The sequence below is a fragment of the Oncorhynchus gorbuscha genome, linkage group LG24, assembly GCF_021184085.1.
Source record: "Oncorhynchus gorbuscha isolate QuinsamMale2020 ecotype Even-year linkage group LG24, OgorEven_v1.0, whole genome shotgun sequence".
Lineage (NCBI taxonomy): Eukaryota > Metazoa > Chordata > Actinopteri > Salmoniformes > Salmonidae > Oncorhynchus > Oncorhynchus gorbuscha.
This window is the reverse complement of record NC_060196.1, coordinates 4411983-4434629: the sequence shown is the minus strand read 5'-3', so window position 1 is coordinate 4434629 and position 22647 is coordinate 4411983. Positions and strand designations below refer to the sequence as shown.

At 43.7% G+C, this 22647-nt stretch overlaps 1 protein-coding gene across 1 annotated transcript; it reads right to left on the bottom strand.

Moving 5' to 3' along the window:
* Nucleotides 1-249: 249 nt before the first annotated feature.
* Nucleotides 250-3954, bottom strand: LOC124013139 (POU domain, class 4, transcription factor 2-like). The gene is made up of 2 exons (XM_046327331.1): nt 3046-3954; nt 250-2743 (listed from the first exon to the last, which is right to left on the bottom strand). Exons 1-2 carry the CDS (start codon nt 3256-3258, stop codon nt 1814-1816), a joined length of 1143 nt encoding a protein of 380 aa, XP_046183287.1. The 5' UTR covers nt 3259-3954; the 3' UTR covers nt 250-1813.
* Between the last annotated feature and the right edge of the window lie 18693 nt (nt 3955-22647).

Sequence of the window (22647 nt, the reverse complement as noted above, 5' to 3'; positions counted from 1 at the left end):
AGATTTAGCTCCAACATAAATCCTTTAATGACATAGGCCTACATCCAATGATGATCATTGCATTGATGCTTTGAAGAAATATATTTCTCAATTCAATTTGAGTCTTTAAATTAGATTGACGATGCATTGCAATACGCAGATGCAGTATCCAAGCATTTCGCTCTTTCCAAGAATTGGGCCTACACAAAAACACTCATTCAAAACGTCCAATAAAATGTTAAAATTTGTTCTTTAATGAAACACATATTGCAATTCAATTATTAAATAACTTAAAGATACATTAATGTAATAAATAAATACAAAAATAATTCGACCAGGAATCCAAAAGCAACAGACATTACAGAAAGAAGGTACCTCAGCTAAAACAGCAATACAGCAAAACCTGTACGGATATAATTATGTGCAACTGGTTCCAATGAAATATTTACATTTTACACATATACTTCCATGAAACGGTTATTTTCTCAATAAGAAAACATTACGAAACAAGGTGAATTTAACAAGCAACGACTTCATAATGACGCGCATATTTATACAAATAAATAACCAGAAAAAAACATACATAAAAATAATTTAAAAGAGAATACTATCGCATATATCTCTCGATTGTACCATCTCGAACGTTTAGCAGAAACTAAATTAAATTCGTGACTATGGGTCTAGATTTAGCTGTCATTTCCCTATACGAAAACACGTTTCACTTGCTGTCAGAATTAGCTTTTCTCAAGCAAAACGAGGGAGGAGGAAGAGGAGGGGGAATCCCAATAAATATATAATGATGTAAACACGGCCTCATCTAATAAATAGTTCATAAGAAACAGACCCACGTTGGCTGGCAAAAACAAACGTAGCCCTATTGTAAACGGTAGTAAAACAATCATATTTGGCAATTGTAAACCCCAATCAAATGCATACATTTGATCCACTATTTCTATAGGCCCATCTACAGCCAGATAGATGCTTATGCAATAGAAAACAACCCCTACACCAGCTATATTGTATAAACAGTGTTGCTCGATTAGGGCCTAAACTCTGGGTCTTTGCTTTCTATCTTACCACGTTTCTTCATCTTTCAGCTTTTCATCACACTTTATAACGAAATAGGTGGAATTAATTACATGGGACACAAAATGAAGGTCATGTGACCACTAAATTAATCATTTACACGGCGTTGTTTGGCAGTACTCTAATAATAGCTTCCATGACCCAGCAAGCGCTTACGGTACTGTCCTATTTCCCCTCATGGACCCAGAATTAATGCCAGACTGCATCGTCATAATAATAAACTCAGGGGGAAAATGTAGCCTTGCGACAAAAATATAAACACACCAATACTATGCCAATAGGCACCGACCAAGTGCTGTGTCAAAATACTGTAGGCCTATCTTCCCAGGGTAAACAACTGTTCTTTTCAGTACGTTCAATATTGTAGGCTATGATAAATTAACCAATATCATAAACCAAAAAAAATACGTGTGATTAAAGCCTATAATACTTAACTGACACAAAAGGGTGAAGAATAGTAGGTCTAAGTGGAGAAAAAACAGAGGTCTTACTTGCTCTGTTCAAATGCTCCTGTACATGACTCCACATCCCTTCTGGTGCGAATAAGACGTGACCGCAGTAGTGGTTTGAGCTTTCAGTCATTTTGAATGTATATTAATTATTCGGGTTGTTCAAAGCACAAGTCATTGATGATTGAAAAAGTGTGTGATAAGAAATATAATACAAATCGTCTCTATACAGTGTTCAGTCTCTCAACGTAGGTTGATAGTTTTTTTTAATTGTTTTTTTTTAGAGCGAGTGTTCAGAGTCAGACGCATGCAGAATATTTCATTCGTTTCTGTTTCTGCCGTTGGTTGCAAAACCAGACCCGTACCACGTTCTTTTTGAGGTCCAGTTTCTCTGCTATAGCAGCGATTTTTTCTGAGGAAGGACGCGGCTGAATGGCGAAGTAAGCTTCCAGTGATCGCTTTTCCGGTGCTGCTATCGACGTGCGCTTCCGCTTCTTCTCTCCGCCGTTATATAGCTCGGGTTTGTTGAGTTTCTCCCGGTGTGATTTCTCGGCTTCTTCCAGCCATGCCTGTAGAATCGGCTTCAAAGCTATCATGTTGTTGTGGGAGAGAGTGAGGGACTCGAATCGGCAGATGGTACTCTGGCTGAGGGAGCCCACGCCAGGAATCTTCAGGTTGGCCAGGGCTCCCCCTACATCCGCCTGGGTCACGCCGAGTTTGATCCGTCTCTGTTTAAACCTCTCAGCGAAGGCTTCTAAGTCCCTGGGATCGGCGTCCACGTCGCTCATGCAGCCCATGTGGGATGGTAGCCCGTGGGCATGAGCCATGTTGAGGGCTGCCTGGTGCATGTGGTTCATGCCCGCCATGTGAGCAGGGTGAGCAGTTGCGGAGCCGTCTGGCCCTGCCATGGACCCGAGAGCCAGTCCTGGGGTGATGTGGTCCAGCAGGTCGCCCTCCAGCGCCTGGTGGGGTTGGTGGTGGTGGTGATGGTGATGATGGTGGTGGTGACCGTGGCCGGAAAGGGCTGAAGGGTGAGAAATAGGCACCGAGGAAGAAGACGATGAGGAGGTGCAGGGGAGAGTGTTCATGGTGTGGTAGGTCGCGTCCGGCTTGAAGGGACTGTGGTGTGGAGGATGGTGGTGGCTCTTGGTCTGCGAGACAATATCCACCGCCGCCAGAGCTTCAGCGCGGGCCAACAAACTCTCATCCAAGCCTCCGAATATATTGCTCTGCAATTGCAAATAGAATGCACACATAACTGTCAGCAGGGAATTCTCACTCCACTCCGCGGTTTAAAACATTTCCTGAATGAGATGAGAGAAAAAAAAAATCCTAAAAAAGAACACACATGCAACATCCCAGGTCATCAAAATGAATACGTAAAGGCAAACCCGACTGAATACATAAGTTGGAGAGAGGAAGGGAGAAAATGGAGGTGCTGGGTGATTTGCTGTGCAGACATGAAAAAAACATCACAAAAAAGGGGGCTGTCAAAATGTGCCTTTAAGCGGTAATTATGCAGAATACGTACCGGTGGGGTTGGGAGACATCCTCGGCGCATCGCCTCCGAGTTGCCTCCGCCGCTGCTGATGATGGTGCTACTGTGTCGGGAAGACGAGCACGAGGAGGGCGCATTCGAAGTCAAAGTGGAGGACGAGGAGGAATGCAAGGAATACTTGGGCTCGGGCAAGCTGGCGTGGGCCATGGCGAATGCCTGCTTGCTGTTCAGAGACATCATCATCATGTTTGCAGGCGTCCGAGTCTCGGCAAGTTCCTTTTAATAAGTTAAGACTCCGCCTCTTCGATTGGAGTTGAAGCCCAGTGTTGCTTCTCCGGGAATCTGAAGACACTGTCTTATATACTGTAACTGTAGCTGCTACAATATGGAAAGATGAACATCCAATTCTCTGGTTGTTGGCGCATATATTATTACCTAGCCCTGTGTATGGAGGTATGGCCGCGCGCCGTAGTTTTGCTGGAGAGGAGATGTCGCCTGCGCACTCGTTTACCTCTTCCGCTATGGGCTGTGGCGCGATGACCAAAAAAGAACGTTAATATTACTCGTTAGTTCTTTCTCTAAATTTCGTCCTCCAAGTCTTATTTTGTTCGTCGTGGATGTGTCGTTGTTTTGGAGAGCTCCTCCAAGATTATGCAACGAAAAACTAATAGTAGAAAAAAAGTTGTTTTCTCTCCTCCTGGTACGGATTTCCAAAACACAACCGCGCGTAAAAAGATTGTCTCATTCGTTTATATTTTCTTCTGCAAAGTTTCCGTTCCACAATTGACAGTAATTAAGAGATACCAGTGACAGTCTCGATACCTCGACTACGTTCAATGCTGCTGGGACTCGATCTGCCTCTGCTCTGAGGCGAAGGGCAGGCTGTCTCTCTCTCTCTCTCTCTGCGCCTCTCTTACACACACTCTCTCTCGCTCGCTCTTTCGTTCTCTCTCTCCCCCTCTCTCTTCCCCTCTCCTCTTACACTCTCTCGGCTGTACCTGAAAAACCTTTCATGATTTATTATTCTTCATTAGCCACACCGCCGCTGGGGACTCTGCGCATGGGCAGTCTGCGAAAAGGCATTCATTTCAAACAGCTCTCCAGCCAGCATTGTGTCCTTCTTCGTCTAATTTATTTTGGAACCACATGGAAAGAGGAAAAATAACCAAATATAGCCGAGCCATTTCCATTATTATTTCTTCATATTGTGCCGTTTCATTCTAAAAAATATCAAAGTGGAGTTCAGTTTAAAGATATGAATTTGGCAATAGAGGAAATAGGAAAGTCTTTCTCGGGATGGATATGAGGAAAGTACATTGGACAGCTCCATGAAGCGACATCCCTGTTGGTGAAAGATAAATCAAAGTTAAATGCTTGACTATCATTTCATTATGGCAGCATAGGCAAATTGAAGACAGTAGGAACATCTTTAAACAAATTAGGGGTCGGGGAAAAGATACGATTACTAGATTTAAAATAAATTTAGGGCTATGTGAAACAGCTTTTCAATAAGTGACCTTCTCCCGCGTTATCTTGTTTATGTGCGTAATTCACCTTGACGAATTTATTCGTTTGGAGATTAGCTATGGAAATAATCAATAGACGAGCTATATGGGTTAACTCAACAGCCATATTGTGACGTTTTATGTCACTGGTGCATGGACGAGCGTCGTGTGTGAAATATTTGATCAATGACGGTGGAAAGTGGGTTTTTAGTCTTTAGGATTTAATTGCAAACCCAATACAATTATATATTTGTCGCAGCGGGCTATTATCATATCTTTATACTAATTAGGCTACTTCATCAGTGATATAATTACAAACCTTTAATCATATTGTAATTAACAAGGCTTGTCTAATTTGTTTAATATGTTGAAGTCCATTGGATGGGCTAATTGATATAAAATGGTGATTGAATACCTACATGGAAAATATAACGGTAAGGCCTATACCTAAAAAAAACAATCACAGAATCTGGAATCTGTCTGCAGATATAGCATTTCGTCTCTGGTTACAAAGTCACCCCTCTGAGTGTATTTTGGTTATAGTAGTGTGATGATCATTGAGCGAGAAAATAAGAATTACATTTAAGTTGGGAGGGAAAGAGATTGTGTTGAACGGTATTTGTGGGCTAAATAGTTGCCACTCTTGTTTTAAAAATTTCTTCTTCACATTTTTAAATGCTATTCGTTAAATACCGATTTCTGTAGCCTATCTATCAGTATCTGTCAATAAACCGATACTCCGTTCATAAAAACAGCTACAGTGCTATAGTATAGTCAAAGCTACTATGGTTATTTTTCAAACAACTATGCTATTGTATTGTGAAGCATCATATTATATCCAGACAATGTGTTTTTACCGTAAGGGAAGGCCTCTGCATATTGGAAGAACTGGGGACCGAGAACCTCAACTAGCTCTCAAATTATCCTCGCAAAACCACCAAAATATAATAACTAAGATTCCTATCTCTGATAATATGCTGTGATCAATTTTAGTGCACCGCCTATGCTGAAGTCAATAAAGCAATTTAACGCTGAGAGGACAGATGTTGGGCCATGAATATAGCATGCAAAAACCCTGCTGCACGCTCTGCTACAGACGATGACGCGAAGCTGCACTTGTCTCGAGCACACACGATGGCTCTCTTTGTTAGCGCGCTAGTTGTCAGTGCCTTTTCGGTAAGATTTTGATGCACATAGACATTTAATATGTCCCCACGGCTGCAACAAAGCTGTTGGTGATAGTGCACAAGCACTTTACATCGCGAGAGCCACCCGGCAGGCGGTAAGCCTCTCAAGTGGGACGACAGGCGCGCTGAAGCCAACCCTCGCGCCCGCGCCCCTGAGACATCAAGGGGCAATCAGTGTCTCCTCACATATAGCGACGGACTGATTTATGATGAAACTTTAACGAAATCATTTATATTTCACCACCTATAAATCGGCGTATGAAATTTTCATCCACAATGAAACACACAACAAAGTAAGCTAGTATAACTTAGGTCAAATAAATCAATTGGGCTGTACTCGCAAGCAATTGACTTTGAAGTGCGTTTTCTCATTTGACAGTGTTCAATAGGCTACAGTATTAATCGAAGTTATGTAGCCTAGTTCTAAATGCGCTCGTTCACGGTGCCTGTAGGTCTATAGGCTGCTCATGTTTGATGGAGGATATCTCCAATCCTACAAACCTAACTACTACAAAGCATGAATAGTTAGTGGAATTATGACGTTAAATGAAATGTAACTAATAAAATTTGATTTTAAATGTTGCAATTTCTCCTGGAAAATGGAACGTTGCCTCATTGCATTGATTGCACGGTGGAATACAATTAATTATTTAGTCATTAGGGAAAGTACTAGCAGATATCTCACTGTAGGCATGTCTACCTTGCTGTTCCAATAGGTGCTCTAAATTACACTCCATTGCATTATAAAAACAGAGTAAGCATTACAGGATATATTACTGAACATTTGGCAACAAAATGCAGTCAAGTTAGTCAATGATTTGACTACAAATGAATTAATTGCTAAGTACTACTCATTAATAATTAAATAATGTAAGAGGACTAACCATCCATATGACTTGCTGACTTCAACATACAATATTACACCTCCATGCGCCGATTATGTCGAAGGTGTTGTGCCCTCAATTTGTATGATGATACAGCGACTCAGTGGAAAAACACAGCAGAATGCTCCTTCCTCATCAAAAGATATGCCTGAATACTAGCACGTTCCTTTTCTCTTAAAAACACAAGTTCTCTGAGGAATTCTGAATCCAAACCGGGCTTCACTGGAGCTTTACAACATGGAAATAAAAAAGCACCTAAATAAAATTAAAATAAAACAAAGAATAAAAGCATAATAGTAGCAGCTAGGGTTTGATATAGCTCAGGTGACTTGTTTGCTCTTTTTTTCTTTTAGCTCTGACTACTGTACTTATTCGGAATCAAGGAACGCTGCAGAGAGAGGAGCAGAGCATGTGTGTTTTACTTTACACAAAGACAGACACACTCCTCTCCTCCACTCAGTCTCCCCCAGGAGCTCTCCACGTTAACAATCCCAATTACACCCGGATCACCAGAGACCGCTGTTTTTATTACACTACCGCTCCTTTGTGGCTTCCTCCGCCAACAAGGTATAACTGCTGCTAGCTCAGAACAGAGACACTCCGTGAGAGAAAGGAGAGGAGGACGAGGAGGGCGGAGAGGAGAGGAAGAGAGAATAGAACACATAGACATTACTCTGACTGCACCCACCACGAGCAGAGAGAGGAGAGGAGAGAGGAGAGGAGAGAGGAAAGAGAAGAGGAAGAGAGAATAGAACACATAGACAATACTCTGACTGCACCCACCACGAGCAGAGAGGAGAGAGGAGAGAGGAGAGGAGAGAGGAAAGAGAAGAGGAAGAGAGAATAGAACACATAGACATTACTCTGACTGCACCCACCACGAGCAGAGAGGAGAGAGGATGAAGTATCTTGGCTGCTGGTGGTGGTGATGCCTTTATTCCCACACACACAGCCTCCCCCTCCTCCTTCTCCTGTTCTGATCTCTGGAGTTCTTTACATGTAGGTGCAGAAGGTCAACGCTTGTTAGGAGAGCATCTATGGAGAAATCTGGCTTTAAAACGCACACACACACACACACACACACACACACACACACACACACACACACACACACACACACACACACACACACAGAGAGAGGTGTGTTTCTACATTCTCCATCACCACGTCAGTTCATTATTTATTCATCTGTTTTTACCTGGGAGACGTGACAGGTTCCGGCGACAGCAACACCTTTCTTTAATATAATACCTTGTTTAATGCACAGGCCGAAAATAAAAGCTAGGATGAAGCTTGCAGGAATTGCTTAAGTGTCACTTAGCTCTTTTCAACACCAGTGAATCCCCGACCCTGAGATAATGCAACTTGTGATTTAAGAAAGAAAAAAAAACGTTACTTGAATTACGGCTCAACTGCAACACAAAACTCCTGGATCCTTTTCCATTTGATCTTGTGTCAAGGATGAAATATAGCATTTACAGTGAATGTAGGGACGTATTATCGTGCGCTGTGTTGGATAGTCCTTAAACTATTGTTTTGTCTGTAGCAATTCACTTTAGGTGAGGTGTTTCACCAAAATACCTACACTATCATGTCACTACCAAGACTGAAATAAGGCATAAGGAGTCATACATAAACTGTGATCCGGGTCACATGCACCAATGTAACTGAGCTGTTATCCAACCCCAGTCATCTGCATGAGCTAACTAAAGATCACATTAGTCCACTATTGGGCTTCCTGGTAGCTAATATGGTCATTTGAATACTTCATCACCCTGAAGGAAAAACCCATCTCTGAAATATCTCAACATCAGATCTCCTTCCAAATGTCTATATTCATTTTTTATATATAATATAACTATAACCGTCCACCTCCACAGGAAAGCAACCAGGCTTTGCCTACAACACCATGCAACCTGTTCTAAGAGGGGGCAGAACCCTGAGCCCCGACTGATTAGAGCCAGAGAAAGTGAGGTGAGCCGTGAGGTCAGCAAAACAAATAACACCACCACCAATTTTCCCATGACAGACTGGAGGCCATGGCACGCAGTCCGGTCCTTCGGGGGTAAGGCATTAGACTGGGGCCGGGATCCTGAGCAGTAGCAACCACACACACACACACACACACAAAGGGGGCTGCAGGGCAGCGGAGGATAAGGTCAGGCCTCATAATGATGTCACATACCTCTAGGTCCTCCAGATCAATATTGAGAGCTCCCCACTGCACCTGTCAACCAGCCAGTCAAATAATGCACGGGCCCAAAGAAATCACAGTCCCTTTGAAATGGTCTCTTTTGATAATATGAGATTGAGAAACTTCCCCGGCACCACCAACCCCCCTTTTGGCACTGTTAATGTAGGTGGTAGATTGAAAGCCTGTTTTGCCACTTTGAAATACGGTCAATACACTACCAGGTCACCCGGGATACAAGTCAGTATTCGACGTCCATCCATGTCTGAGGACGTCGGGAGGTTATGTGAAAATCAGCCACTAGGGGCAACAGTGAGTGTTACCTTCAAATAGGTTTAGCGTTGTGGACGGGGATGGTGGATGGGCTTTAAGCATATGCCTCTCATTCGAAATGTTATAAGTTTGAATCAAGTGATAGAAAGTTGTTTTTGAGATTTTTGTTTTAAGCCCATGCCAAACCTTAACCCTGACCATTCTGAGTTAATGCCTAACCTTAAGATTTCAGAGTTAATGCCAAACCTTAACCCTGACCTTAAACATTCTGAGTTAATGCCAAACCCTAACCCTGACCTTAAACATTCTGAGTTAATGTTTAAACTTAACCTTAAACACTTCGAAATTTGATGTTTGCAACAACTTCGAAAACATGGATGAACGTCTAATTCTGACGTGAGAGCTTGTGAGAGCTAGTCACAATATAGTAGAGCACAGTTGGATTAGTTATACAGCTCGTCACTTAGCAACAATGTAGGATGGACAGGAGCTCACATATTAGATGTTGTAGTGAAAAGGGAATCAAATACAAAATACACACTTGTCACATGCCCGAATACAACATACTAGAGTAACAACAATCTCACAATACAATGGGCTTGAGCACGAGAGTCCTCGTCCTCACAAAAGTTGTTGCTTCAAGGGCCTCACATCATATGACAACATACACGACGATAAAGAAGGCATCTCTTGAGCGAAACGTCTCCTCGGCGGCTGTGACTGTAAAGAATGTGTAGGGTGTCAGATGTTTTACTTGTGATGAGTGTCAGAGCCGGAAGAAATCCGGATGACGGCAGAATCTAACCTGGATCAACATCTCTACCTCTCTCATTAGTTTGACTGTCCCGCGCTGCACTGGGTAATACAGGGCTTGTCACGCGGTTGTCTAATGGTTGATGCTAATTGACCCTCCTTTCCTCCTTTCTTCTGCACAAATGAAAAGATTTTCCCCGTCCTCTGATGGAGCGTGTCACGATCTGATCCGACAAAATTAAAAAGCTCTCTGCTGGTACACTGTCACACAGCGCTGCCTCTGCTCGCAGCCGCGCGCCTCATCAGCCTTAATTATGTTTTTACCTCATCCAATCCGCCGTGCTACGCTACAGATGCCAAACACCATATTTAAAGGGTACACACACTGCTGAAGCGAGCCGTGCACCTGTCTGTGTGCGTGTGACACAGTTAATTGAGTGCCTAACACGGGGGAAACTCCCAATAGAGTTTGACTGTTTTGTTTTCCATCACAGTGAGCAGTCTTCTCATATATTAAAACGTATCTTCATCTGTATGAAAGAGTGAAATATAATTAGATCAGGGTGTGGGTCAGGAGGAGGAAACAGAAGCATTTCTGTTCTCAGATCTGCGGAATAGGGCCTTTATTCACAAAGGCTACATTACACAGGCAGCCCAATTCTGATCTTTTTCCACTAATTGGTCTCGTGACCAATTGGATTAGAACTTTAGTGAGACCAATTAGTGGAATTATATGTAAATACAACCAAAGAGTCTCAGAGTAGAAGTGCAGGTATAGGATCAGTTTTGTATTTTAGATCATAACGAATAAGATTATATGGACACAGGGAGGCCCTGATCCCAGATCAGCATTTGTACTCTGAGACACTGTTGTTATGATAATAATGTGACATCATTCGCTACCTCTAATAGAGGTATATACACAGCTTGAACTTCAACACTCCAAGATTAACCACGTTAAAGCACGCTGACACCATTTAGACATCGACTCCCTCCCATTTCATGCTTCAGTCAATGAAAAATGTATCCTCTCCTCTTAGCAGCTAGGGGAGAAGGACTCGGTAGACAAGCAAATGTTGTCGTGCTCGTAGAGTTGATACTGCTCAGCTACTTGATGTGATCTGTGTTTTTATCTGTTTAGAACATGTGATCGGTCTGCATAACCCCAGAGACGACATGGTTTTGTCTGAACTGAGAATCGAGCTATACAGCGTTATTGAATGAATAATCGTTTCTGATTGGCTGGAAGGGCATTCTAGAATGGATATTAAAACCAGATAACTGGACTGGTGGAAAAAGATATTGGGACACCTTGAAATCGTGATGCAGTAAGCACCTACACATGCAGACTGTACTGTCTTGTTTTGCACACTTTGTACAAAATAATAAAATGCAGTACTACAGGATATTTCTTAACGTAGCTCTTTATTAGCTATCTATAACTGGCATGTTCACGTATCGCCAACCAGGATCAAACGGCCCATGACCTAACCATTTGAGTGGTCTTAACCAATCATAGCACAGTATGATATGGCGGTAAAATCCAATTACAATTCAGTATGTTTACACATATGAATATTACATCCCCCTTCTTTTAAAACAAAAGAAAAATGTTTACATATTCTAAGCGTTTCATTTGAATACATGCTCTGTAGTTTGGACTCAAGGTAAGTAACCATTTATATTGCCTACTACACCAACTGAATCAACATAGACTCTGAAACAACAATCCAACATACTGCTACTTTTCCAACAAGGGATTCTCAGCAACTCAGCTTTCACTGTAGAAATAACATCTCAACATTTCAAACAAATACAATACCAAAGCATTTCAAGTGAACTTTCAGTAACAAGTTTACAGTCTGGAACTCTTTTAGTGCAGCGATACGCCTACAACCTTTGACATTTCACAGGTCTAGAACAGCTCTGGGCTTGTCCTCTCTTCCTGACCTTGTGCGATATGATGCTGAGTATGCTTCTGTGTCAGTCAACAGTTCTTGTGGTGTTGCATGTAAGTATGGTGTATGTTGTGCGGTGTGTGTGTTTAGTCCATCACGTTCTCTTTCAGGGGAACAGTTCATCTCATCAGTGTGTTGTTCTTTTGTGTTCAGTAGGTGACGACGATTGCGGTGGTACACCGCTCCTTCTGCGGTGCGGACATGATATGAACGTTCAGTGTCAGCTGGCTGGATGACGACTGCTGGCTTCCAGAGGCCATGCTCCTGGATTCTAACTGACTCTCCGTCGATCAGTGTCAGCTGGCTGGATGACGACTGCTGGCTTCCAGAGGCCATGCTCCTGGATTCTAACTGACTCTCTGTCGATCAGTGTCAGCTGGCTGGATGACGACTGCTGGCTTCCAGAGGCCATGCTCCTGGATTCTAACTGACTCTCTGTCGATCAGTGTCAGCTGGCTGGATGACGACTGCTGGCTTCCAGAGGCCATGCTCCTGGATTCTAACTGACTCTCTGTCGATCAGTGTCAGCTGGCTGGATGACGACTGCTGGCTTCCAGAGGCCATGCTCCTGGATTCTAACTGACTCTCTGTCGATCAGTGTCAGCTGGCTGGATGACGACTGCTGGCTTCCAGAGGCCATGCTCCTGGATTCTAACTGACTCTCCGTCGATCAGTGGTGGCAGTGGTCTAGCTGACCTGTCGTAGTATCGTTGTTGTTGTCTCTGTGTACGTTTTTCATGCATTTCCTTGAAGCTGACGACCTCTGGTTGTAGCTGCTGGTTGGTGCTGGGAAGGATGGAGCGAAGTCGGCGGCTCATCAACAGCTGGGCTGGTGATTTGAAGTTGTCAACTGGAGTGTTGCGGTATTCAAGGAGACTGAGGTAGGGGTCTCTCTTGTCTGCTTTTGCTTTGTCCATGAGTGATTTAGTAATCTGCACTGATTTTTCAGCAAGGCCATTACTGAGGGTAATGTGGGCTTGTGGTGACATGTGTAAACTCCCATGCTTTTGTGAAGGATTCAAACTCAGTTGATTTGTAACAGGGCCCATTGTCAGATATTAAAGTCTCTACAATACCATGCCTGGCAAAGCTGTATCACAGCTGCAGATGTGGTGCTGTGAAGCTTGTCGAGTTCGAAGTAACTGCTGTAGTAGTCCACTGTTACAATGTAGTCCTTGTTGTTCCAGGTGAACAGATCGGTTGCCACGACCTGCCAGGGTCGGTCTGGGATACAGTGAGGTAACATTGGCTCTTTGGTGTTTGAGGGGCATCTTTCAAGACATACGGCGCATTTACCAACAATGTCCTCTATTTGTTTGCAGATTCCAGGCCAAAACAAAATGTCCTGTGCTCTCTGTTTGCACTTTTCCATGCCCATGTGTCCAGCATGGATCTTTGTCAAAATCTCTTCTCTGAGACTGGTAGGAATAATGATTTTCTCTCCTTTGAAAATTATTCCGTTGATCTGTGATAGTTCATCACAATGGTTCCAGAATTCTGAGATGCTGTGAGGGCATTTTCTCCTCTCCTCAGGCCATCCACCCTGTATGACTTTCCTCAGCTGTGCGAGTTGAGTCCTTTTCTGTTTCTACTTGGATTTCCTTCAGTTTTGTGTCACTAACTGGTATGTTGCTGTACACAGTGGGCACTTGCATGTCCATGCCTTCACTGAGACTGCTGTCCTTATAGGTAAGAAACTTCCTGGAGAATGTGTCTGCGACAGGGATGTCTTTGCCTGGACGGTGAGTGATTGTGAAGTCTTTTTTTGTAGTTGAAGGATCATCCTCTGTAGCCTTGGTGGGGCTGCGGCTAGTGGTTTCCTCATAATTGACTCAAGGGGCTTGTGGTCGGATACCACAATGACTTGTGGTCCATATATATACTGATGGAAACATTTACATCCGAACAGAATGGCGTAGAGCTCCTTTTCAATTTGAGCGTAGTTGATTTCCCAGTCTGTGAGAGATTTGGAAGCGTAGCCGATGGGCTTTCCTTCTTGCAGTTGCACTGCACCTAGTCCATACTTCGACGCGTCCACTTGGAGTCTGAGCTCTTTGTTGGGGTCGTAGTAGGCAAGGATTGGTCCTGCTTCTCTTGTGATCAAGTCTTTCACATTCTGGAAAGCAATGTCATGTTGCTTGTCCCAGAGAAACTCACTGGACTGCTTTAGCAGTTGACGCAGGGATGCATTAGCATTGGAGAGGCTGGGTGCGTACCTGGCTAAGTAGTTGACCGTGCCAAGCACTGTTTCCAACTCTGCACAGTTCTTAGCATTGGAGAGGCTGGGTGCGTACTTGACTAAGTAGTTGACCATGCCAAGCACTGTTTCCAGCTCTGCACAGTTCTTAGCATTGGAGAGGCTGGGTGCGTACTTGGCTAAGTAGTTGACCGTGCCAAGCACTGTTTCCAGCTCTGCACAGTTCTTAGCATTGGAGAGGCTGGGTGCGTACTTGGCTAAGTAGTTGACCGTGCCAAGCACTGTTTCCAACTCTGCACAGTTCTTAGCATTGGAGAGGCTGGGTGCGTACTTGGCTAAGTAGTTGACCGTGCCAAGCACTGTTTCCATCTCTGCACAGTTCTTAGCATTGGAGAGGCTGGGTGCGTACTTGGCTAAGTAGTTGACCGTGCCAAGCACTGTTTCCAACTCTGCACAGTTCTTAGCATTGGAGAGGCTGGGTGCGTACTTGGCTAAGTAGTTGACCGTGCCAAGCACTGTTTCCAGCTCTGCACAGTTCTTAGCATTGGAGAGGCTGGGTGCGTACTTGGCTAAGTAGTTGACCGTGCCAAGCACTGTTTCCAGCTCTGCACAGTTCTTTGGTGGCTCCATTTCATTTATGGCTGAGATCTTCTGTGGATCTGGCTTGATTCCATTTGCTGTGAGAAGATGTCCGAAGTAGCTGACTTCTGTTGCTCCGACTGTGCTCTTCTCGGGGTTGAGCCGTACTCCTCTCGGAGGACCTTTGCAGCATCGTTCGGAGGTTTCGGTCGTGCTCCTCTTTGGTTCCACCATAAACAAGGATGTCGTCCACAATTGCCACAACTCCGTCAAGGCCTTCGTACACTTTGTCGATCTTCCGCTGAAACTCGTCTTGGGCTGAGATAATCCCAAAAGGCAGGCGACGGAACCTGTAGCGTCCAAACGGTGTGTTGAATGTTGTGAGCTTAGATGACTCTTCTGTGAGCTTGATAGCCCAGTAGCCTGATCTAGCGTCCATGACACTGAAGTAGTGTGCTCCCACTAGCTTGTGTGTGATGCCATCTAGTGTCGGTAAAGGGTAATGGGGGCGTTTGATAGGCTTGTTCAAGTCTCTTGGGTCGAGGCACACTCGGAGCTTGCCTGTGCGTGGTTTCCCTACCACCAGATTGCTCCATGCTCTCCAACTCTTTCTTCCGAAGGGCACGGTGAGCAAGGGGAATCTTTCTCGGTGGGTAGACCACAGGGGTTGCGTCTGGGTCAAGGTGAATGGTACATTCTCCTGGGAATAATCCTATTCCTGTAAAAACATCAGCAAACTCATCCAGTACATTGTCTGTCTCTACTGGTGCTGTCACTGATAAAACTAGCTTGATGAGGTCCATGTTTAAACATGCTTTAAGACCTAGCACTGCAGGTGCTCTAGTGTCAACAACATAAAAGTCCAACATCATGTCACTTTCCTTGTATTTGAATTTGAAGGTGCATGTGCCTTTTACTGGGAGCTGTTCACCACCATAACTAGTCAGTCTGCGCGTGGTGGGCTCTAGCTCGCACTCAGATGTCAAGCTGTGGTACTTATTCAGAGGAATAATGTTTACTTGTGCACCAGTGTCTAGTTTGAACTTTAGCTTTGTGCCTTGTGTTCCTATCTCAATGTCAGCAAAGGCTTGCTCTGTCTCTGATATTTGAGTTTTCTGTGTCACTGAATCAATAAACAGTTCATCAGCGTTTGACTCTTTGATTGACATTTCATCTTCACTCACTGTGTGTACTGTTTTTCCACGGTAAGCTCTGCACACTTTTGTAAAGTGATTCCATTTTCCACATTTAGTACACTGTTTGCCTTTAGCTGGGCAATTTCCTCGTTCGCCATGTACTTTGTATCTAAAACGGGCTCTCAGTGCACCGGAGGTGTGCTTTGATGTCTGCCTGATTGGGCACTGCTTGTTCACGTGATGCGCTCGTGCTACCACACAAAATGGTTTTCATCTGAGCCCGTGCTAGCTCATGAGATCTGGCTATGTTGATAGCTTTGTCCAGCGTTACCTCAGACTGTGAGGATTGAAAATATGCTTGGACTATCATGAGGGTGTTTGTGTATGTTAAAAGCAACATTTTGCAACATATGATGTGACTAGCGGAAAGGCTGTGGCCTTGAGGTGTAGGCAGCTATCATGAGTTGTGGGAGACACGTACAACACGTAGGCAGTTCAACAGACTGTCTTTTGTTAGAACTCAAACTTAGCAGTAACAAGAACCAGCAACTACACCTGCCAATGGGAGCGCCCGGGGGCTGGGACCAGTTGGGGTGCCAACAATCAACATAGATTGAGTAAGTTTAAACCATACTTGATCTCTACTCTGACAGGCCAGCTCGGAAGCAGGAACTACTACTGTCAGAGTATTTAAAGAAGATATCTTTAGGGTGTTGGCCAGTTCTCGGTTTGCCCTGCGTGGTGTTACAGCGGACCAGTATATACAAAAATTGCATTTACCACTTATTGCTTAGCTAATAAAAAATACATAGTATACAATCAGTGACTCAGTGTCATACTTATCCTGATACCGGATTTGATCAGCGCAACCCTTTACAAGACCCAACATTCAAAAGTTTCTCCCTCACTTGCGGTGAGTGTATTCCAAATACAATACAGTCCCTGACCATCTCTTCATTGTTTGCATAATCACAGTCTTTCACAAGCAGACTCAAACTTTTCAAAAGACTCGCTAGCTCCCTGTACTTTCTCATGGAATTTGTACCTAGCGAAAATCGTATTGGTCTTCGGCGCAACATATGCTTCAAAACGATCGTAGTATGTTGGTAAGTGTCCATGTGTTGTAAATATCTCTCCCCTTTTCACCGATCCAGAGGAGCAAGTAGCTGCATGGTCCTCTTCTCCTCTGTCCTTCAGAGGACCCGTGAAGCTCCACATGCTGTTTGTACTTACGCCATGCATCGGGTAAGTTTGTAGACTCCCAGTCTATTCGAGGTGAAGGAACTCCAGTAAAATTAATATTTTAAGAACTTTTACTCTGACACCATGTCTCGTTTTGCACACTTTGTACAAAATAATAAAATGCAGTACTACAGGATATTTCTTAACGTAGCTCTTTATTAGCTATCTATAACTGGCATGTTCACGTATCGCCAACCAGGATCAACCTGCCCATGAGGCTCTCCAGAGGGTAGTGAGGTCTGCACCACGCATCACCGGGGACAAACTACCTGCCCTCCAGGACACCTACACCACCCGATGTTACAGGAAGGCCATAAAGATCATCAAGGACAGCAACCACCCGAGCCACTGCCACTTTGTTTACATACTCATCTCATATGTATATACTGTACTCGATACCATCTACTGTATCTTGCCTATGCTGCTCTGTACCATCACTCATTCATATATCCTTATGTACATATTCTTTATCCCCTTACACTGTGTATAAGACAGTAGTTTTGGAATTGTTAGTTAGATTACTTGTTGGTTATTACTGCATTGTCGGAACTAGAAGCACAAGCATTTCGCTACACTCGCATTAACATCTGCTAACCATGTGTATGTGACAAATAAAATTTGATTTGCTTTGATTTGCTTTGACCTAACCATTTGGGTGGTCTTAACCAATCATAGCACAGTATAAAATGGTGGTAAAATGCATCCAATTACAATTCAGTATGTTTACACACATGAATATTACATGTACTTGCTGCAAAGTTGCAGAAAGCCAAACCAACAACCACACAAACCGACATTGGATACATGAATATAATATATCCTTTGTAATCCTGATTATAACCAACCTCAATCATGTTGTTTGATTCATGGTCTTCCTCTTTCTGAAGGTCCTCATCATCAGACTCATCAATGATCAGCTCATTAGACAACAGAAGACCGGGCAACACAATGATAGCCAAGTTGCTTTAAAAATTGTCCTCGTTAAGTGCTTATATAACTGTTGAAATTCAATAGATATCTACACAACAGGTCTGCAATGATAGTCCAAATATTTCTGATGGTAGTCTCTCTTTTTTCAGAGGGGATTATCTTTGTTCTTTGAAATGGTAATTTCAGCCAGGGCTAGTAGCTAATTAGCAAGCCCTTGAACCTGGACATTCATTGTATGATGGCGTATGGATTTGCCCTCTTTTGACAGAGCCATGCCATATGGAGTAGGTATTGTTAACCGGTAATTAGTTTAAACCGTTTTTGAAGATTGTTCAAAAGGAAAGGCCCTCATAAGAAAGAGAAAAAATATTCATGATATATTTGAATCACCTGAGTAGAAATACTGGAATTTCACTCACATGTAATGTAAACGTTCAAAGAAAATATCCTTGGTTATAGAAGGGAAATGTGTTTTCGACATTTTAACGAGATGTATTTACCTTCATTTAATTGAAGCAGGACCCAAGAAAGATTTCATCCAAACTACCCTGCATGCACCACTCGTTTCCTCAATGCGGAAATCTTGAACATTTTCTTCTTGAGGATCCTTTCTCGTTTTTATGTTTGATCATGTGACTGCCGAGTAGGCTGCCTTCATTGGCCTGAGCATGGTAACGCCAGACTAGTTTGTCCGCCGCCCATCGGTGCCCGTCTTCGACCACGGCGTTCATTAGAGGCAATCAGCGGCCCTGTCACCGAGCACACCGATTATCGAGCGAAGCACTTTACCTGCTGACTTTGTGTGTATAACTTTATAATTTATTCGCTGTGCCCCGCGCTATTGACACAAAACGTGTCAGGCTGATCAAAGGGAGTCGTTCAGCAGGTTGGACAGGGCCACGAAGACAGGGTCTGTAGCGCTAATCATCTTCAAACGCTTTCCCCAATTTCACTGGGAGCGATGCAGCAACTCCCCAGCAAGTCCCCCCCTATCGTTCCTCCCCCCAAGGAGGTAATTGTGCCTGGCTAGTTGGCTGACAGGTGTCAAATGCCCCCTCCTCATCTCATTCATCATGCTAAGCAGAGAGGAAAATCCTCTTCACCTGCAAGCCCCTTCCAACTGACTTACTCAGAGTTAGATTTGTTACGTTTGGTGGTGTTTGAGCAGAGTGGTACCGTGTGTGTGTGTGTGTGTGTGCCATATGCTTCCATGCTATAGCACTGTGGGAAATCCCTGTTGGAAATCAATGTTCAGCCGTTCAGTTGCTCTCTGAATGAGGTCAGTTCAACCATGTCAATCCCCTGATGAAATAGGGAAATATGGTGGAGAGCCTGCATTGACCTAGCGGAGATATACAGGAAGCTCCCAAATGCTGTGCTACAGTTAGTGAAGCTTTGAAGCTCCAGCCCTGTATATGCTGAGTTAATCACAGCTGGCGAGAGGTTGATGGATGACTGGGTGAACACCCAGATTGATGTCCAATGGGGGGTTACCACAGTGCCACTGGCATGCAGGCCAATCAGGGCTTGGCACAGTGGCCAGGTAACCTCTGACCCCAAAGAGGATGCTAGGAGACATGGAAGGGAAGCTCAGCCAGAGAGAGAAAGAGACAACGGTGGAGAGAGAGAGAGAGAGGGAGGGAGAGAGAGCGAGACCACACCCTCCTCACAGTGAGTGCCTGCCTAAGCAGAACCACATAGGGACCTGCCATAGACACGGCTCTTACACACACCCCAGTCATTAATTCCTGCTCTGCATCTCCACACCATGTAATATTTATAGGTCACCGCAGCTTTGTATTCACAAATGGAAAAGTGGAGAGGGGGAAAGAGGAGAAAGACACGACACCTCAATCAATGCTGTGAAAAGGGTTCAGCTTGTCGTAAACTGTTGTTTTTTTGTCTAAGCCAGTGCTCAGGCAGCAATCTTTTCCTTTGGCCTCTTAACAAGTGTTTCGTGGGGAAGATTCAAGAGTTACAGACAAGGCTGGTAGCTAATTTAACCCCTCTAGTGTGGCATAGGCTAACTATGCCAGGATATATTATGACTGTGGTGCAGTCAGAATTTGCACAGTTGACGAAATTTGATTGAGAAATGAGAATCCCCCAAAATTGCATTAGGCAACGTTATAAAATGGGATATTGAAAAATCCAATTTTGTGATTGAATTACGTTGGATTCGGAGCGTCTGAATGTCCTCACATTCAAAACACCTCACTCTATGCTAATTCATTCACATCTATACTCTAAACACCCTCAGAAGATTCAGAATAATGAACTCGAGGGGCAGATCACCCAGAGCACCTGCCCTTTTGCCCTCCTATGAAAAAGTGCCCTCGCAGCTCGTGGATTTAAAAATTAAGTTTCACATTTAATTTGAGTCTCTTTTCAGTTGATATTTTATTTTATTTTTTAAATTTTATTTCACCTTTATTTAACCAGGTAGGCTAGTTGAGAACAAGTTCTCATTTGCAACTGCGACCTGGTCAAGATAAAGCATAGCAGTGTGAACAGACAACACAGAGTTACACATGGAGTAAACAATTAACAAGTCAATAACACAGTAGAAAAAAAGGGGAGTCTATATACAATGTGTGCAAAAGGCATGAGGAGGTAGGGGAATAATTACAATATTACAGATTAACACTGGAGTGATAAATGATCAGATGATCATGTACAGGTAGAGAGATATTGGTGTGCAAAAGAGCAGAAAAGTAAATAAATAAAAACTGTGGGGATGAGGTAGGTGAAAATGGGTGGGCTATTTACCAATAGATTATGTACAGCTGCAGCGATCGGTTAGCTGCTCAGATAGCTGATGTTTGAAGTTGGTGAGGGAGATAAAAGTCTCCAACTTCAGCGATTTTTGCAATTCGTTCCAGTCACAGGCAGCAGAGTACTGGAACGAAAGGCGACCGAATGAGGTGTTGGCTTTAGGGATGATCAGTGAGATACACCTGCTGGAGCACATCAAACTAGCTAATTTCATCAGCTCTTCAATCTCTGAAAAACGTACCTCCCCTGCCCTCCCGCCCTAAAAGCGCACTTGTCTGACTTGCGTGCCGTGGCTACGGGGATGCCGGGCAGGGAGATTGAAATACTGGCAGGAGGCTACTTTTGAGTTGGATTTGTCATGTGTGTCTCTCACTGCTTGTTAATAAGAGGCAGATGTCAGCAACTGAACAAACTCAAATCAAGTAAAAACTAGTTTCTTTTGACAGCATAGCTAATTAGCTAGCTAGCAGATGTACATCATCATTCGCTATGATCAGCTGATGTCAATAATCTCTCGTCGTCTCTAGACCTAGGATTCACTGGCAATACCTCCCTAAAATGTGTGATAAGTGATTGCTTCAAGTTTTATTGTCAAGTACAGTGAAATGCCGTGTTGACATTGCAGATAATAAATAGGGCAGTAAATGTTGACATTTTGGATACAGAGGCAGTTGTTATGAATTTTGAGTTATGAATTATGAAATTCAATGTTTTTTTCTCTCTTATTTAAATTGTTTGTGCACGGCCCTGTATAAGACCCATGATGCAATGGGTAACGCTAAGCCCCCTGTTTTAGATCTGCAGCGGCCCCAGCACCAAGCCCTGAGGAACCCCTGATGGATCGCGGTACACCAGCCCCCCTGTAGAGATTTGAGGACCACTTTGGAACTCTAATCCACTCAAAATGTGCTGATAATTTTCCTTGCCAGGACACTCTGTGCCTGGTGTCACAAGAGTGGCCTCCCGGGAGCAGATCAGCCAATGATAACAAAGTAGCCAGATGTCTGGCGCTGGCAGGGTCCCAGAAGCTCAGACAGCGGTACGCAGCATCATCCGCTGTGGGCCGCAGATCAAAGATACCTGAGAATTACTTATGGGCACAAAATATGTGTTGCTTACTCCACAGTTCCCATTAATAACAATCTGGGTAGAATTTGTATTTCTAATTAACTATTTTCTTTCGGCGTAGTGTAAAAAGTGCTGTAGGATTTATCCTCGGGTTGCAGCAGATTTTTTTTCCGGCACGCGAACGTGTGTCGACAACAGGAAGTCGGATATAGTGAGCAGCTCCCCCACCTCGTCAGAAGGAGCCAGATCAGCTTTTAATGCCCATCTGAGGCTCCGGAGCAAACACCTCCTTACTCCCCACCACAAACAAACAGAGTAAGAGTCAGCAGATTGAGCTCATACCATGGTGCGTTACATGGCCTACCTCTGAGATGGAGCATTGTTAGATGTAGCAGAAAAGAGACGTCTCGCCTTGAAAACTGAACGTGTTGAAGGGCGCAGGCCTGTAGGAACTTCAAGAGTAGCTCATCACACAGAAGCTTAGTCTGAGGTCATACAGTATATGCATGTATTATGTCTCCTGCATTAATGTCAGTGATATTTCTATTTTCCAAACGGAGGCAGTATTAGCCCGGTGTTTTCCTGAATGTGGAAGGAAGACATGAAGGAGGAATACAGTTAATTATGAATAGCGGCCAACTGAATCTTCCTAAGTTATGAGCCCGACGCATGTAAAAAATAAAAAATAATAATCACTCTCTTTAGAATTTAGTTTTGAATTCTTGGACTATTTTTCCAGCGCGGTTGTTTGTGTTATTCAGACTGACGTTGAGAACTATCGCTGCCGTTCCATGTTGTTGTGGCTGTTTTCTCCTGGAGGGCCTGCACTTCTTTTAAGGAGTTATTCCATTTATTCCATCTTATGTGTTATGTTTAATACACAAATATTTAGAATAGACCCTCGGCTTTAAACGGAGAAAATAAGAAGAGTTGAGAAAGCTGGCTGCCTTGGGAAAG